Here is a 17,420-nt window from a genome sequence, read left to right as displayed (position 1 = left end):
TCTCACCACGCTAAAACAGTAGATGTGGCTCTTAATGAGACATGCTGCGTTATCACGACTGAACGAATGAACAACAACAACAACAGAAACAATATCATACGAGTGCTCGCTTCGGCAGCACATATACTAAAATTGGAACGATACAGAGAAGATTAGCAGAAACAATATCATACGAAAGCTGACCGGCACAACCTGGGGATCACAACCAGACACAGTGAAGACATCTGCCCTTGCGCTATGCTACTCTGCTGCTGAGTATGCATGCCCAGTGTGGGACACATCTCACCACGCTAAAACAGTAGATGTGGCTCTTAATGAGACATGCCGCGGTATCACGACTGAACGAATGAACAACAACAACAGAAACAATATCATACGAGTGCTCGCTTCGGCAGCACATATACTAAAATTGGAACGATACAGAGAAGATTAGCAGAAACAATATCATACGAAAGCTGACTGGCACAACCTGGGGATCACAACCAGACACAGTGAAGGCATCCACCCTTGCGCTTGGCTACTCTGCTGCTGAGTAGGCATGCCCAGTGTGGAACACATCTCACCACGCTAAAACAGTGGATGTGGCTCTTAATGAGACATGCCGCGTTATCACGACTGAACGAATGAACAACAACAACAGAAACAATATCATACGAGTGCTCGCTTCGGCAGCACATATACTAAAATTGGAACGATACAGAGAAGATTAGCAGAAACAATATCATACGAAAGCTGACTGGCACAACCTGGGGATCACAACTAGACACAGTGAAGGCATCCGCCCTTGCGCTTGGCTACTCTGCTGCTGAGTACGCATGCCCAGTGTGGAACACATCTCACCACGCTAAAACAGTAGATGTGGCTCTTAATGAGACATGCCGTATTATCACGGGGTGTCTGCGCCCGACACCATTGGAGAAATGACACTGCTTAGCCGGTATTGCACCACCTGACATCCGCCGGGAAGTAGCAGCCAATAGTGAAAGGACCAAGGCAGTGACATCTCCAGCTCATCCCCTGTGTGGGTATCAGCCAGCACGTCAACGACTTAAATCAAGAAATAGTTTTCTAAGATCTACAGAGACACTCCCTGGAACATCTCAGCAAGCGAGAGTCCAAAGGTGGCAGGCTCAAACCCAGAACTGCAATCAATGGCTGATATCAAATGAGAGACTCCCCCCTGGGCACACAGAAGACTGGGCAACTTGGAAGGTGCTGAACAGACTGCGCTCTGGCACCATGAGATGGAGAGCCAACCTTAAGAAATGGGGCCACCAAGTGGAGTCCACGACATGCGAGTGTGGGCACACAGAAAACTGGGCAACTTGGAAGGCGCTGGCACCACGAGATGCAGAGCCAACCTTAAGAAATGGGGCCACACAGTGGAATCCTCGACATGCGAGTGTGGAGAAGAGCAAACCACAGACCACCTGCTGCGATGCAACCTGAGCCCTGCCACATGCACAATGGAGGAACTCCTTGCGGCAAAGAGTATTCAACACTTAATGGAAACTATTGAGCCACCTGAAGTTCCAAATGCAGAGGAGAAGAGGCAGAAAGAGGAGAGAGCTGTAGGGAACCATCCATGGCTCACTAACCTTGTAAAGAATTGATGATGGTGAAGAGGTAGATGGCCACCAGTCTGAAGGTCCCCGAGGAGAAGGAGAAGAAAGCCAGGCCCCAGGGGATGCCCAGCACACAGCTCAGCCCCAGGAGCATGACCGCATATTCCCAGTGGTGTTCCCGGTGCCTCAGCCGGAGGATCTCTCTCACCATCGCGGCCAGCATGATGGCGTTGAAGAAGAGCACCAGGCTCAACAGCCCCAAGTTCAGGAAGTTGTTGATCTCCTTCTTTGTGATCCAGCAACTGGGAAAGAAGGGAGGGAGAAAGAAGTGAGAAACGGGTGGAGGGGAACCTTGACGAATTGTGTATCATGTCTTTCAGTCCTAAAGATGCTGGACTATGAAGGATTCTGCACAAACACACATACTTCTTTCACTTCCCTCCTTCCTTCCCTCTCTCCTTCCTCCCTTCTTTTGTCCCTGCCTCCTTCCTTCCTGCCCACCTTCCATACTTCTTTCTTTCCTCCTTTCTTTTCTCTCTCCCTCCCTCTTTCTTTCCCTCCCTCCTTCCTTCACACCTTCCTTCTTTCTTTCTTCCCTCACTCTTTCCTTCCTTCCCTTTCTTTCTTTCTTTCTTTCTTTCTTTCTTTCTTTCTTTCTTCTCTTCCACCTTCCCTCCTTCCTTCCCTCCTTCCTCCTTCTTTCCTTCATTCCTTCCTTCTTCCTTCCTTCCTTCCTTCCTCCTTTTTTCCTACCTTCCCTCCTTCTTTCCCTCTTTCCTTCCTCCTTTTCTTTTTTCCTCCCTCCTTCTTTCCTTCTTTCCTTCCTTCACTCCTTACTTCTTCCTTTCTTCCCTCCCTCTTTCCTTCTTCTTTCTTTCCTCCTTCCTTCCTTCCTTCCTTCCTTCTTCTTCTCTCCCTCCCTTCCACTTTCATTCCTTCCTTCACCCCTTCCATTCTCTTTCCTTCCTTCCCACCTTCTCTCCTTCCTTCCTTCTCTTTTTTCTTCCTCCTTTCTTTTATTTCTCCCTCTTTCTTTCCTCCGTTCCCTCTCTCCTTCCTTCCTTCCTTCCTTCTTCCTTCCATCACTCCTTCTTTCCTCCATTTCTTCTCTCCCTCTTTTCTTCCTTCCTCTTCCCTCCCTTCTTCCTTCTTTCTTTCCTTCTTTCTTTCTTCCCTCTCTCTTTTCTTACTTCCCTTTCCCTCCCTTCTTCCTTACTTCTTTCTTTCTTTCTTTCTTTCTTTCTTTCTTTCTTTCTTTCTTCTCTCCCTCCCTTCCTCTTTCACTCCTTCCTTTCTCCTTCCTTCCTTCCTCCCTTCTTCCTTTCATCCCTCCTTTCTTTCCTTTCTTTTCTTCCTTCCTCCTTCTGTCTTTACTTCTTTCTTATCTCCTTCTCTCCCTCCCTTTTCTTCCTTCCTTCCTCCTTTTCACCCATCCCTCCTTCCTTCCATTTAAATGGGCATCCCAGTTGAAAAAGGATAGAAACAAATTGGAACATGTCCATGATGGTAAAGAGCCTAGAAGCCACTTCCAGGAAATATAATTCTCTTTTTTGTTTGCCCAACAAAATAAACTTCACAAGGCATCCCAATGTCCCCAGGAAGGGTCATTCTCCAACCAGCAAGGTAGATCCTTTCTGAGGAAAACATGTCTGGAGCTAAACTACGAATGCAACCTTGCTGCCACATCCCCTACCCAGTGCCCCAGATCTTACATGGTTACATTGGTCGGTCCTTTGGTGGAATCGTAGACTTCCAAGGAGAATGGTCCATAATGGGATTGATCAATCAAGAAGACCAAAGACACAATGATAATGGGAAGTCCTGCAAGCAAAGAACAGTGCAGAGTTAATGCTGCCTTACATAACTCCCATATCCCATAAACTTTACATTGGATGTAAAGTTTACCTGCAATTCATGAGCACTCTGAGATCCACCAAAGATGGAATTGGACCACATTTGGCACACAGAGCCCCCATGAGCAAAAAATACTGGAGATCTTTGGGGAAAATTCACCTTGATTTGGGGGAGTTGTAGTTCTCCTGCATTCAGGGAGCACTGTGAACCCAAACACCCATGGATCTGGACCAAACATAGCATGCATACCTGATATGTCGAAATGTGATTACTGGAGGGGTTTGGGGGAAACTGACCTTCCTTTCTTGGGGTTGTAATCAGGGCCGTAGCCAGAAAAAAATTTCGGGAGGGGTTGAAATTTTCAGGGGGGGGGGGTTGAAAATTTTGTGGAGGGGGGGGGGTTGAAACCTGTCTTCTAGCTCACGCTGAAGCAAAGAGCACAGCAGGGAGCAGAGCAGCCTTCAATAGCCTGCAGCTCCACCCCTGTCAACCACCTCCACCAAGTCTGGCCTCCTTAATGAGAGCATTCAACACACACACACCCAACTTGGTTGCTTCACTACATCGGCTATTGCTGCAAGTAATGACAGTGTGAATAAATAGTCAATATTTAAGGCCTTGCATGGTCTGGGGCCGATGTACCTGAGGGACCGCCTCACCCCCTCCCAACCCCAGAGATCCCTCCATTCTGAGGACCAAGATCTATTGGAAATTCCCAGTGTCAAGACCTTGTGTCTAACAGCAACCAGACACAGAGCCTTTACAGCAGTGGCACCATCACTCTGGAATATTCTGCCACCTGAAGTCCGTGCCTTGCGGGACTTATCAGCTTTCCGCAGGGCATCTAAGACATATCTGTTTCGACGGGCCTTTGATCTCTGATATTGCTGTTTTTGAATTGTGTTCGATTTTAGCCTGTTCTTGTAAGCCGCTCCAAGCCCCAGGGGAGTGGCGGCATATAAGTTCGAATAATAAATAAATAAATAAATAAATATTTGCTTGTAGTTCTGGAGGGACTCTTAATTTTTTGCATCTCATAGACTTAGCATGAGGATTTGGTTAACCAGTTAAAATTCATGAGTAAACTGGTTTTTTTAAAAAAAAAATCTGAAACATTTCGGGGGGGGGGGTTTGAACCCCTAACCCCCCCCCCCCTCGCTACAGGCCTGGTTGTAATTCACCCACAATCAGAGAAACTATGACCTCCACTAATGACGGACCTGTACCAAACTTGGCACACAGAACCCCCATTATTATTATTATTATTATTATTATTATTATTATTATTAAACTTTATTTGTACCCCGCTAGCATCTCCCAGGCAGGCAGGGAGTTTCAGAAAAACATCTACTTCTGCTTCATTGAGTATTCTAAAACCGTTGACTGTGTGGATCATAATAAATGGTGGCAGGTTCTGGGTGGGATGGGCATCCCAAGCCCCCTTCCCTCTCTCCTGAGGAATCTGTACAAGGACCAAGGAGCAACAGTCAGAACTGACCACGGAACAACAGACTGGTTCAAGATTGGGAAAGGCGTACGGCAAGGCTGCATCCTCTCACCCAACCTTCACCTTGTATGCAGAACACATCATGCGAGGATGTGCGGGGCTGGATGAATGCAAAGCTGGGGTGAAAATTGCTGGAAGAAACATTCACAACCTCAGATATGCAGATGACACCACTCTGATGGCCGAAAGCGATGAGGAGCTGAGGAGCCTTCTAATCAAGGTGAAAGAAGAAAGCGCAAAAGCCGGGTTGCAGCTAAACATAAAAAAAACCAAGATTATGGCAACAAGAATGATTGACAACTGGGAAATAGAGGGAGAAACCGTGGAGGCCGTGACAGACTTTGTATTTCTAGGTGCAAAGATGAGTGCAGATGCAGACTGTGGCCAGGAAATCAGGAGACGCTTCCTTCTTGGGAGGAGAGCAATGTCCAGTCTCGATAAAATAGTAAAGAATAGAGACATCAGACTGGCAACCAAGATCCATTGCCTAGTCAAAGCCATGGTCTTCCCTGTAGTCACCTACGGATGTGAGAGCTGGACCTTAGGGAAGGCTGAGCCAAGGAAGATCAATGCTTTTGAGCTGTGGTGTTGGAGGAAAGTGCTGAGAGTGCGTTGGACTGCGAGAAGATCCAACCAGTCCATCCTCCAGGAAAGAAAGCCCGGCTGCTCACTGGAAGGAAGGAGACTAGAGACAAAGTTGAAGTCCTTTGGCCACATCATGAGGAGACAGCAAAGCCTAGAGAAGACAATTATGCTGGGGAAAGTGGAAGGCAAAAGGAAGAGGGGCCGACCAAGGGCAAGATGGATGGATGGCATCCTTGAAGTGACTGGACTGACCTTGAAGGAGCTGGGGGTGGTAACGGCCGACAGGGAGCTCTGGCGTGGGCTGGTCCATGAGGTCACGAAGAGTCGGAGACGACTGAACAAATGAACAACAAGCATCTCCCAAAGGACTCGATGCGGCTTACAAAGGCCAAGGCCCCATGACTAACTCAACCTACTGGAAGGGTTTGAGGGGACTGACTCGCCATACTGGGAACTGTAGTTTACCCTGCAGCCAGAGAGCACACTGAACCCCACTGATGATGCATTTAGAGCACACTTGCCCAACATAACAAACTTTAAGTAAAGATGGAGTTTTTTGCCGGGTTTGGATTTTTTATTTTTTTTCAAATAACCCAGGAAATGCTAGGTATGCAAACTAGTCATATAATAGAAAGCATCAGAACTAGAGCTGATTGGTAATACCTGGGAGGTTGTCATTTCTTCTGCTTATTCAAAAGAGTGTTTGGATTGAGATACAAGACTTGTGGATGGGATGCCCTTTGAAGGCAACCATAATAAGGTGGATGTGACCCATGATGAAAAGGAGTTTGAAACACCTGATTTAGTGCCTGCTTCCTATGAGACCAGGACATAATGTCCATAGCTTGTGTTGGATGGGGTTCCACTCCCCCAGAAGACACAGGTTTGCAGCTTGGGAGTGATCCTGGACTCATCGCTGAGCCTGGAACCCCAAGTCTCAGCGGTGGCCAGGAGAGCCTTTGCACAGTTAAAATTTGTGTGCCAGCTGCACCCGTACCTTGGGAAATCTGATCTGGCCATTGTGGTCCATGCTCTGGTTACATCCTGAATAGATTACTGCAATGCACTCTATGTGGGGTTGCCTTTGAAGACTGTTCAGAAACTTCAACTAGTTCAACGGGCGGCAGAAGGGACAGAGAGTTTCATCTATGCAGATGATCGTGCCATCACTGCCCAAGCAGGGAGCTTTGAGATGGTTGAACAGAAGCTCTCCGAAGCTTTAGGTGCTCTTACTGCCTACTACAGGGAAAACCAGCTGATCCCTAATCCATTTAAAACACAGACATGCGCCTTTCACCTTAAGAACAGACAAGCATCCCGAGCTCTGAGGATTACCTGGGAAGGAATCCCACTGGAGCATTGCAGCGCACCCAAATACCTGGGAGTCACTCTGGACCGTGCTCTTACCTACAAGAAGCACTGCCTGAACATCAAACAAAAAGTGGGTGCTAGAAACAATATCATACGAAAGCTGACTGGCACAACCTGGGGATCACAACCAGATACAGTGAAGACATCTGCCCTTGCGCTGTGCTATTCTGCTGCTGAGTACACATGCCCAGAGTGGAACACATCTCACCACACTAAAACAGTGGATGTGGCTCTGAATGAGACATGCCGCATTATCACAGGGTGTCTGTGCCCTACACCACTGGAGAAATTACACTGCTTAGCCGGTATTGCACCACCTGACAGCCACCGAGAAGTAGCAGCCAATAGTGAAAGGACCAAGGCAGAGACATCTCCAGCTCATCCCTTGTTTGGGTATCAGCCAGCACATCAACGACTCAAATCAAGAAATAGCTTTCTTAGATCTACAGAGACACTCGCTGGAACACCTCAGCAAGCAAGAGTTCAAAAGTGGCAGGCTCAAACCCAGCACCTCAATCCGTGGGTAATACCAGATGAGAGACTCCCCCCTGGGCACACAGAAGACTGGGTGACTTGGAAGGCGCTGAACAGACTGCGCTCTGGCACCACGAGATGTAGAGCCAACCTCAAGAAATGGGGCCACAAAGTGGAATCCTTGACCTGCGAGTGTGGAGAAGAGCAAACTACAGACCACCTGCTGCAATGCACCCTGCCACATGCACGATGGAGGACCTTCTTGCGGCAACACCAGAGGCACTCCAAGTGACCAGATACTGGTCAAAGGACATTTAATCAACTACCAAGTTTGCAAAATTTGTGTTTTTAGTTTTTTGTTTTTTTTATCTGTTTGTTTGTTTTGTTCTGTTAGAAATGTAGTGCAATGTTCTGGTTGCGGATGACACGATAAATAAATAAACGGGTGGCAGCCAGATTGCTCACTGGAGCATCATACAGGGATCATACCACCCCCCTGTTACATCAACTCCATTGGCTACCGGTCCATTTCTGAACACAATTCAAAGTGCTGGTCGTGGCCTAGAAAGCCCTATATGACTCCGGCCCAGCTTACTTGTCCGAACGTATCTCCCTCTACGTTCCGCCTCGTAGTCTAAGATCTGCCGGGGAGGCCCTGCTCTCAGTCCCACCAGCTTCGCAAACGCGGCTGGAGGGGACGAGGGACAGGGCCTTCTCGGTGGTGACCCCCCGCCTGTGGAATTCGCTCCCCATGTCAGGAGTCAATTTCTGACGGCATGAAGACATCACAAATTCCCTCCGTGACATCCTGACTGAATCATCCTAGCTGGATCAATTCTCTCTCTGTGACATTTTGAAGTCAGCTATAAAGCCCTATATGACTCCGGCCTAGCTTACTTGTCCGAACGTATCTCCCTCTACGTTCCACCTCGTAGTCTAAGATCTGCCGGGGAGGCCCTGCTCTCGATCCCACCAGGTTTGCAAACGCGGCTGGTGGGGACGAGGGACAGGGCCTTCTCGGTGGTGACCCCCCGCCTGTGGAATTCGCTCCCCATGTCAGGAGTCAATTTCTGACGGCATGAAGACATCACAAATTCCCTCCGTGACATCCTGACTGAATCATCCTAGCTGGATCAATTCTCTCTCTGTGACATTTTGAAGTCAGCAGAGGGCACTGGAAGCCTTGTATTGGAACTTGTGAAGCAACAAGTTCTAATAAGGAAACTGAGAAGAGGGGGAGATGGGCAAGAAAGGTGTATAAAAGGAAGTGGTGGTGGGAAAAAATCAGTAGTGTCTTTCTGTGCTGCAGAGATACAAGCAATATATCCATTTCAAAGCAAAAATGGCTTGTGAGTGGTTATTTAATATTGCTATATCGATCCTACAGTCTGACACCCCAGCGAAATTAGATCGGTGCCCTCCCTCCTTTCTTTCAGAAGAAAACTGAAGACGTGGTTGTGGAACCAGGCTTTTGGCTAATGGATATAACGGCACCCGAACAGTGAATTGGACCAGACGGTTGTTATAATGGAAATGCCTTTATGATTAGATAACTATTAGGCTTGGGTAACCACGGAAAAATTTGGTTCTAAACTCATTTTTCGTTTTTTTTAAGAATTCCAAAATTTTCCTTTTAAAAATTTCAAAATATACGAAATTTCGTAAAATTACGAATTGATTTGTTAATGGCGGACGCAATTGTGCAATATGCTAAAAAAACCTCCATATGGGACAGGGGGAACTTCTGAAGCTTCCCTCTCCCTCTGTTGTTAACTGTTGGTGTGATAATACAAACAACAACTATATTATATTATATTATTATAATATTATATTATATTGTTGTATATTATATTATAATATTATTATATTATATTATTGTATATTATTATATTATTAAAATATTATTATATTATATATATATTATATATTATATATATTATATTATATTATATTATTGTATATTATATTATTATATTATTATTATATTATATATATAATATTATAATATATTATACTATATTATATATATTATATTATGTTATAATATATAATTATAATATAATATAATAATAATATAGTAATATAATATATAATAATAATATAATATATAATAATAATTACGAAATAATTACGAAATAATTATGAAAATTGGAAAAATTGTTTCGATTCTTAATTACTCCTCACAATATTCCTGCATGGCTCAATATTGGATCGTAAGCTAATTTAAATACAAATTAATAACGAATAACGAAATTAACGAACTGGATCGCCCAAGCCTAATAAGTAAGGTTGTTTTAATATATTCTATGATTTTATTTTGCTTTTATAACTGTAATTATTGCGGCATCGAATCGTTGCCATTGTTAGCCGCTCTGAGTCCCCCTGCGGGGGTGAGAAGTGTGGGGTAGAAATGCTGTAAATAAATAAATAAATATGCATGGTCCTTTAGCAGGCTATTGTTACCCGACTGCCTTGCCCAGCACTCACCCCATCCCACCAGGCTTAGTTTGAGGAGGAAGTTCTTGACGTAGGAATTGAAGACCTCAATGACCAGCTGGTAGAGGCAGTAGCCCTCCAGGCCCATCCAGGTCAAGCAAGCCAGGAGGCTGAAGTGCAGGAACATGGCCCCCGCTTTGCAAGACGTGTCCCCTGCGTTCGGGGCCAAAGGCACGGCAATGAGGAAGCTCATGTCCAGGATGAAAATGGCCCAGAGGAGGTTCATGTGGACGTAGACAATGTGGTCCCTCTGCCGCTTCCTGGGGGAAAGAGACGGAAAGTTACTCTACCCATGCCTCCTTACTCTTATATGCAGATGATGCTGTACTATTGTCCTTATCTAGTATTGGCCTTAAACACTTAATGCATTGCTTTGCCCATTACTGTGAGATGGAAAGTTAATGTATTGGATAACATGATGTAACACATTTATAAACGTCATTTCCTAATTGGTTCTCATATATATATATATATATATATATATATATATAGCGGCCTGACATAAAAAGCGTTAGTATAATTATAGATAGATAGATAGATAGATAGATACTAATGCTTTATATATATATATATATATATATATATATATATATATATATATATATATAAAGCACTAGTATGCAATTATATATATATAATTCTGAGTTCTGGGATTAACAGAACTCAAAAACCACTGGGGGAATTGACACCAAATTTGGACACAAGACACCTAACAGTCCAATGTATGTCCTTCACTCATAAAAACACTGAAAAAAAACAGCAGAAGGGACTTTAAAAGCCTCAAAAAGCTAAATGACAATACAAAAAAAAGGGAAGAAAGAGGGAGAAAAGGGGAGAAAAGAAAGAAAGAAAGAAAGAAAGAAAGAAAGAAAAGAAAGAGGGAGGTAAAGAAAGAAGGAAAGGGAGAAGGATGCATGCAAGCAAAGAGAGAAGGAAAGAAAGAGGTAGAGAAGGAAGAAAGGAGAGAAAGAGGGAGGGAAAGAAAAAGAGGGAAGGAAGGAAAGTTAGAGAAGGAAGGAAGGAGAAAAGGAAAGAAAAAAGGGAAAGAAGGAAGGAAAGAGGGAGCGAAGGAAGGGGGAAGTAGAGAAAGAGGGAGGGAAGGAAAGAAGGAAAGAAGGAAGGAAGGAAAGAGGTAGAGAAGGAAGAAAGGAGAGAAAGAGGGAGGTCTGACATTCAAGTCAGACTTCCCAAAGTTCCCAAGTTTTCTTCTATTCTGTCATACTCATGAGGGTCATCCTCTGCTTTGGGATTGCAACCATCATGCAAGAAATAGTGGTGGAACAACAGCAGCCATTACTGCTCAAGCAGGGAGCTTTGAGATGGTAGAACAGAAGCTCTCCGAAGCTCTAGGTGCTCTTACTGCCTATTACAGGGAAAACCATCTGATCCCTAATCCATCTAAAACACAGACATGCGCCTTTCACCTTAAGAACAGACAAGCATCCCGAGCTCTGAGGATTACCTGGGAAGGAATCCCACTGGAGCATTGCAGCGCACCCAAATACCTGGGAGTCACTGTGGACCGTGCTCTGACCTACAAGAAGCACTGCCTGAACATCAAACAAAAAGTGGGCGCTAGAAACAACATCATACGAAAGCTGACTGGCACAACCTGGGGATCACAACCAGACACAGTGAAGACATCTGCCCTTGCGCTATGCTACTCTGCTGCTGAGTATGCATGCCCAGTGTGGAACACATCTCATCACACTAAAACAGTGGATGTGGCTCTTAATGAGACATGCCGTATTATCACGGGGTGTCTGCGACCCACACCACTGGAGAAATTACACTGCTTAGCCGGTATTGCACCACCTGACACCCGCCGGGAAGTAGCAGCCAATAGTGAAAGGACCAAGGTGGAGACATCTCCAGCTCATCCCCTGTTTGGGTATCAGCCAGCACATCAACGACTTAAATCAAGACATAGTTTTCTTAGAACTACAGAGACACTCGCTGGAACACCCCAGCAAGCGAGAGTCCAAAAGTGGCAGGCCCAAACCCAGCACCCCAATTCATGGGTGATACCAGATGAGAGACTCCCCCCTGGGCACTCAGAAGACTGGGCGACTTGGAAGGCGCTGAACAGATTGCGCTCTGGCACCACGAGATGCAGAGCCAATCTTAAGAAATGGGGCTACAGGGTGGAATCCTCGGCATGCGAGTGCGGAGAAGAACAAACCACTGACCACCTGCTGCAATGCAACCTGAGCCCTGCCACATGCACAATGGAGGACCTTCTTGCGGCAACCCCAGAGGCACTCCAAGTGGCCAGATACTGGTCAAAGGACATTTAACCAAATACCAAATTTACAAAATCTGTGTGGTTTTTTTTCTTTTTCTTTTTCTTTTTAATCTCTGTGTTTGTTTTGCTCTGTTAGAATTGTAATACAATGGTTGCTGATGACACGATAAATAAATAAGCAGCATTGGATTCACTGATGGGTTTATGCCATCAATGAAAAGACATAATCGAATTGTGATTCAAGATCAATGCAACCATGGGACAAACATGACATCCTGCACAAAGTCCCAATGAAAGGTGCTTTTGTCCTACTGTTATTGCACTGTATCCACCTTGTGTGATAAATTCCAAAATAAAACAGTCTTTGTTGAACTTTGGAAGAGAGCAGAGAAGAAGCCAGGTCAGCTTCCCTATCTCACCTTGAACAAAGGAAGGAGAAGATGGTGAAGAACGAAGCCATTGCTGAAATGACGCAACCAACGTAAGTGATGAGGGTCAGGTATTTGTGGTGGACGTGGTCAATATCTGGGGACGACACCTGAAGAGGAAAGGTATTTTTGTAAGAAAGAGAAAGGAACAGAAGAGGATGGATATATATATATATACCAGGGTTGAATGAAAAGTAATGCCTCCATCTTCATAAATCCTCAACAGATGGCAGTAGTGGTATGCGACAGGTACTGACTTGTTCAGTAGACTCTCTTCTACAGTTCCATTTTGGTGGGAAGCCTTATTTATTATTATTATTTATTTATTTAAAGCATTTATATCCCACCCTTCTCACCCCGAAGGGGACTCAGGGCGGAGCACAATATATAAACGGCAAACATTCAATGCTGAAACATATTAGACCATACACATTGAATGGTTGTGTTCTTAAGTATGGAACCCTATGCAGACGGTCAGTCAATGCGACCTAAGAAACTTGCCGTCATCGAATTCTTGACAGAAGAAGGTGTCACCCAGGCATGTAGCCGGGGGGGGGGGGGGGCTTGAGGGGCTTCACCCCCCCCCCCCCGAAATTCTCATGGTGGTTCACGAAAAGGCCTTACTGGTGCATTATTTAAACTGTTATGTTTATTCATATCATGATCTGATCACCATACTCAATATATCCCATATGCATGGGAGTATTGGGGTAACAATACAAAAGGTTTGCTAGGCTAGACCCTCTTTCACTCAGACTCAGCCCCCCCCCCCCCCCGAATCGAAATCCTGGCTACGGGCCTGGTGTCACCTCAACCTCTTTCAACTTACTTACCCAACAACGGAGAGTACTGACATCAACACAATCACCATAAACAGTTTGCATTCTCTAATGGATTTTCTTTGGGGTGACAACTTCTGCTGTCAAGAATTCAATGACGTTGCTTAAGTCACACTGACCGACCGTCTGCGCAGAGTTCCATACTTTGCACTTTAACAACACAACTGTTCAATGCTAAGGCTTCCTGCCAAAATGGAACTGTAGAGAAGAGTCTTCTGAACAACGACATTACCTGACGCATACCAGTACTGCCATCTGTTGAGGAGCTACAAAGGTGGAGGCATTACTTTTCATTCAACCCTCGTATCTCATTGGCTTTATAGCAGTGGTTCTCAAACTGGGGTCCCCAGTTTGCCTTCAACTCCCAGAAGTCCTAACAGCTGGTAAACTGGCTAGGATTTCTGGGAGTTGTACGCCAAAGACATCTGGGGACCCCAGGTTGCGAACCACTGCTTTATAGGAATTTGACACTCACCATCATTACGGCGAAGAAGGTGAGGTGGTCACAGAGGCAGGTTGTCTGGTTGTATCCCAGTACTGCTTCGCAGCCCAATGTGCTCCAGTTCCCAGAGTGGCCAGCTGGAGTCATAAGGAGAGATAGCATTGCATTTGTGATTCCACTGTTATCCTCACTGTTTGGAGTCCTTTCTCACTACATAGTCACAGTCCCATGATACTATTTGAATTGCCATAGTCTCATTCTATGGAATTGTGCTATGGCATGTTGGTCTAAAGTCCATTTAAACCTTCCAAAAACCATAATCTTAGTCTTGGAGTAATTTATTGACAGATATTCCTCTGCACTGTAATGATTTTTTTTATTTTGGGTTTTTTTTTTAGTCCCTTCTGCTGTGTTTTTCAGTGTTTTGATGAGTGATGGTCACTCGTTGGCCTGATAGGTGTCTTGTGTCCAAATTTGGTGTCAATTCGTCCAGTGGTTTTTGAGTTAATTCCACAAACAAATATGACATTTTTATTCATATAGATTATATATTATACTAGCCGTCCCCTGCCACGCGTTGCTGTGGCCAACATGGGGGTTCTGTGTGGGAGGTTTGGCCCAATTCTATCGTTGGTGGGATTCAGAATGCTCTGTGATTGTAGGTGAACTATAAATCCCAGCAACTACAACTCCCGAATGTCAAGATTCTATTTTCCCCAAACTCTACCAGTGTTCACGTTTGGGCATATTGAGTATTTGTGTAGAGTTTGGTCCAGATCCATCATTGTTTGAGTCCACAGTGATATCTGGATGTAGGTGAACTACAACTCCAAAACCAAAGGACACTGCCCACCAAACCCTTCCAGTATTTTCTGTTGGTCATGGGAGAACTGTGTGCCAGGTTTGGTTCAATTCCATCGTTGGTGGGGTTCATAATGCTCTTTGATTGTAGATGAACTATAAATCCCAGCAAACACAACACCCAAATGTTAAGGTCTATTTTCCCCAAACTCCACCAGTGATCACATTTGGACACACTGAGTATACGTGCCAAGTTTGGTCCAGATCAATCAGAATGCTCTTTGATTGTAGGTGAACTATAAATCAAAGCAACTACAACTCCCAAATGACAAAATCAATTTTTTTTTTTAGTGAAGGACATACATTGGGTTGTTAGGTGTCTTGTGTCCAAATTTGGTGTCAATTCATCCAGTGGTTTTTGAGTTCTGTTAACCCCACAAACGAACATTACATTTTTATTTATATAGATTAAATTATATTATATATTATCTATTACAATATTATGATGTAATGCAATATAATACTACTAATAATATAATAATTGTATATTTACATGTAATATTACTAATAATATTGCAGTGTAGTGGTATAGTACAATACAGTAACATATATATAACATCTCAGGCACTTACCTTCCATATCCCAGAATACACATTGTGGAGTTATGTTCCCCTGAAAGATGCAAAATCAAAAGTTAGTATGTGGTTTTCGGAAATAAGGGAGATGTCACAGCGGGATGAGATATCCCGGTAGGTCACTCACAAGATTTTCCGAAATATCCTTCTAACTTAGAGGTGCCACACTTGTGGCCCTCCAGGTGTCTGGACCTCCGACTCCCAGAAGTTCCTAACCAGGTTGTCCAATGGCCAGGAATTCTCAGAGCTGAAGACCAAAACATTAGGATGGTCACATGTTTGACACAACTGATCTCACTAAACCGAAGTTGGTTGACACAAATAGATTCCTGACACCAGTGATGGACAGAACCATAGAATCATAGAATCAAAGAGTTGGAAGAGACCTCATGGGCCATCCAGTCCAACCCCATTCAGCCAAGAAGCAGGAATATTGCATTCAAATCACCCCTGACAGATGGCCATCCAGCCCCTGTTTAAAAGCTTCCAAAGAAGGAGCCTCCACCACACTCCGGGGCAGAGAGTTCCACTGCTGAACGGCTCTCATAGTCATAGAATCATAGAATCAAAGAGTTGGAAGAGACCTCATGGGCCATCCAGTCCAACCCCATTCTGCCAAGAAGCAGGAATATTGCATTCAAATCACCCCTGACAGATGGCCATCCAGCCCCTTTTTAAAAGCCTCCAAAGAAGGAGCCTCTATCACACTCTGGGGCAGAGAGTTCCACTGCTGAACGGCTCACACAGTCAGGAAGTTCTTCCTCATGTTCAGATGGAATCTCCTCTCTTGTAGTTTGAAGCCGTTGTTCCATTGCGTCCTAGTCTCCAAGGAAGCAGAAAACAAGCTTGCTCCCTCCTCCCTGTGGCTTCCTCTCACATATTTATACATGGCTATCATGTCTCCTCTCAGCCTTCTCTTCTTCAGGCTAAACATGCCCAGCTCCTTAAGCCGCTCCTCATAGGGCTTGTTCTCCAGACCCTTGATCATTTTAGTCGCCCTCCTCTGGACACATTCCAGCTTGTCAATATCTCTCTTGAATTGTGGTGCCCAGAATTGGGCACAATATTCCAGGTGTGGTCTAACCAAGGCGGAATAGAGCATGGGGAGCATGACTTTCCTAGATCTAGACACTATGCTCCTATTGATGCAGGCCAAAATCCCATTGGCTTTTTTTGCCGCAACATCACATTGTTGGCTCATGTTTAACTTATTGTCCATGAGGGCTCCAAGAATTTTTCACACATACTGCTCTCGAGCCAGGTATTGTCCCTCATTCTGTATCTTTGCATTTTGTCTTTTCTGCCTAAGTGGAGTATCTTGCATTTGTCACTGTTGAACTTCATTTTGTTAGTTTTGGCCCATCTCTCTAATCTGTCGAGATCCCTTTGAATCCTGCTCCTGTCCTCTGGAGTCTTGGCTCTCCCTCCCAATTTGGTGTCGTCTGCAAACTTGATGATCCTGCCTTCTAGCCCTTCATCTAAGTCATTAATGAAGATCCTGAACAGGACCGGGCCCAGGACGGAACCCTCCTGGTGGCACTCCACTCGTCACTTCTTTCCAGGATGAAGAGGAAGCCTTGGGGAGAATCACCCTCTGGGTTCATCCATTTAACTAATTACAGATCCACCTCACCATAGTTTTGCCTAGCCCACATTGGACTCATGATTTGGAAACTACAGATCACTTCATGTATCAGCATCCCGCAACACTTATTTCCTACCAAACTAGAGTTCCTAGAGAAATCAACCTATGACACAAAAATGAGAGATTGACATCCCCCATTACTATGGACTGAGACTTTTTGTGATAGCTGCATTGCACAAGTCTGTATGTAAGTAGATAGAGACGATCCACAACCTCTTAACCACCATCTTCTATCGCCTATGGAGGACAAAAGACTGCCTATTCCAAAACACCAATAACCCTATGTAACGTGATTTTTGTTCCTGGGTTACAAATGTCATTTTCTAATTGGTTCTATCATAAAAACATGGAAAAAGTGTATTAAACTGCAAAAACTTTGTTTTTGTGGGATGTCCTGTAGCACATATTGCTATAAGTTTTGGATGAATATCTCCTTGAGTCTCAACCAATTTGACATAGTTTGTGGCAGCCACAAAAACAAAGTTTTTGGAATAGAACAATTACTTTCAAAGTAAGGACCACACAATCAAACA

General features: G+C 44.6%; 1 protein-coding gene and 3 pseudogenes across 4 annotated transcripts in view; 3 read left to right on the top strand and 1 right to left on the bottom strand.

The window, feature by feature from the left end:
* Window positions 1-17,420, bottom strand: part of LOC132783110 (adhesion G-protein coupled receptor G1-like) — an 84,430-nt gene that overhangs the window by 1,793 nt on the left and 65,217 nt on the right. For all 4 annotated transcript variants that reach the window (XM_067470986.1, XM_060788196.2, XM_067470988.1 and 1 more), the window contains exons 8-13: window positions 15,240-15,279; window positions 13,840-13,943; window positions 12,517-12,635; window positions 9,844-10,112; window positions 3,278-3,386; window positions 1,599-1,867 (exon numbers count right to left, since the gene is read on the bottom strand). In XM_067470986.1, coding sequence (XP_067327087.1) covers window positions 1,599-1,867; window positions 3,278-3,386; window positions 9,844-10,112; window positions 12,517-12,635; window positions 13,840-13,943; window positions 15,240-15,279 — 910 coding nt within the window. The remainder of the gene's footprint in view (window positions 1-1,598; window positions 1,868-3,277; window positions 3,387-9,843; window positions 10,113-12,516; window positions 12,636-13,839; window positions 13,944-15,239; window positions 15,280-17,420) is intronic.
* LOC137097592 (U6 spliceosomal RNA) lies at window positions 103-158 on the top strand (annotated as a pseudogene).
* LOC137097591 (U6 spliceosomal RNA) lies at window positions 380-435 on the top strand (annotated as a pseudogene).
* On the top strand, window positions 657-712 carry LOC137097590 (U6 spliceosomal RNA; annotated as a pseudogene).

Source organism: Anolis sagrei, chromosome 8 (genome assembly GCF_037176765.1).
Source record: "Anolis sagrei isolate rAnoSag1 chromosome 8, rAnoSag1.mat, whole genome shotgun sequence".
Classification (NCBI taxonomy): domain Eukaryota; kingdom Metazoa; phylum Chordata; class Lepidosauria; order Squamata; family Dactyloidae; genus Anolis; species Anolis sagrei.
The sequence above is the reverse complement of the archived record's forward strand: the minus strand, read 5'-3'. Positions and strand labels throughout refer to the sequence as shown.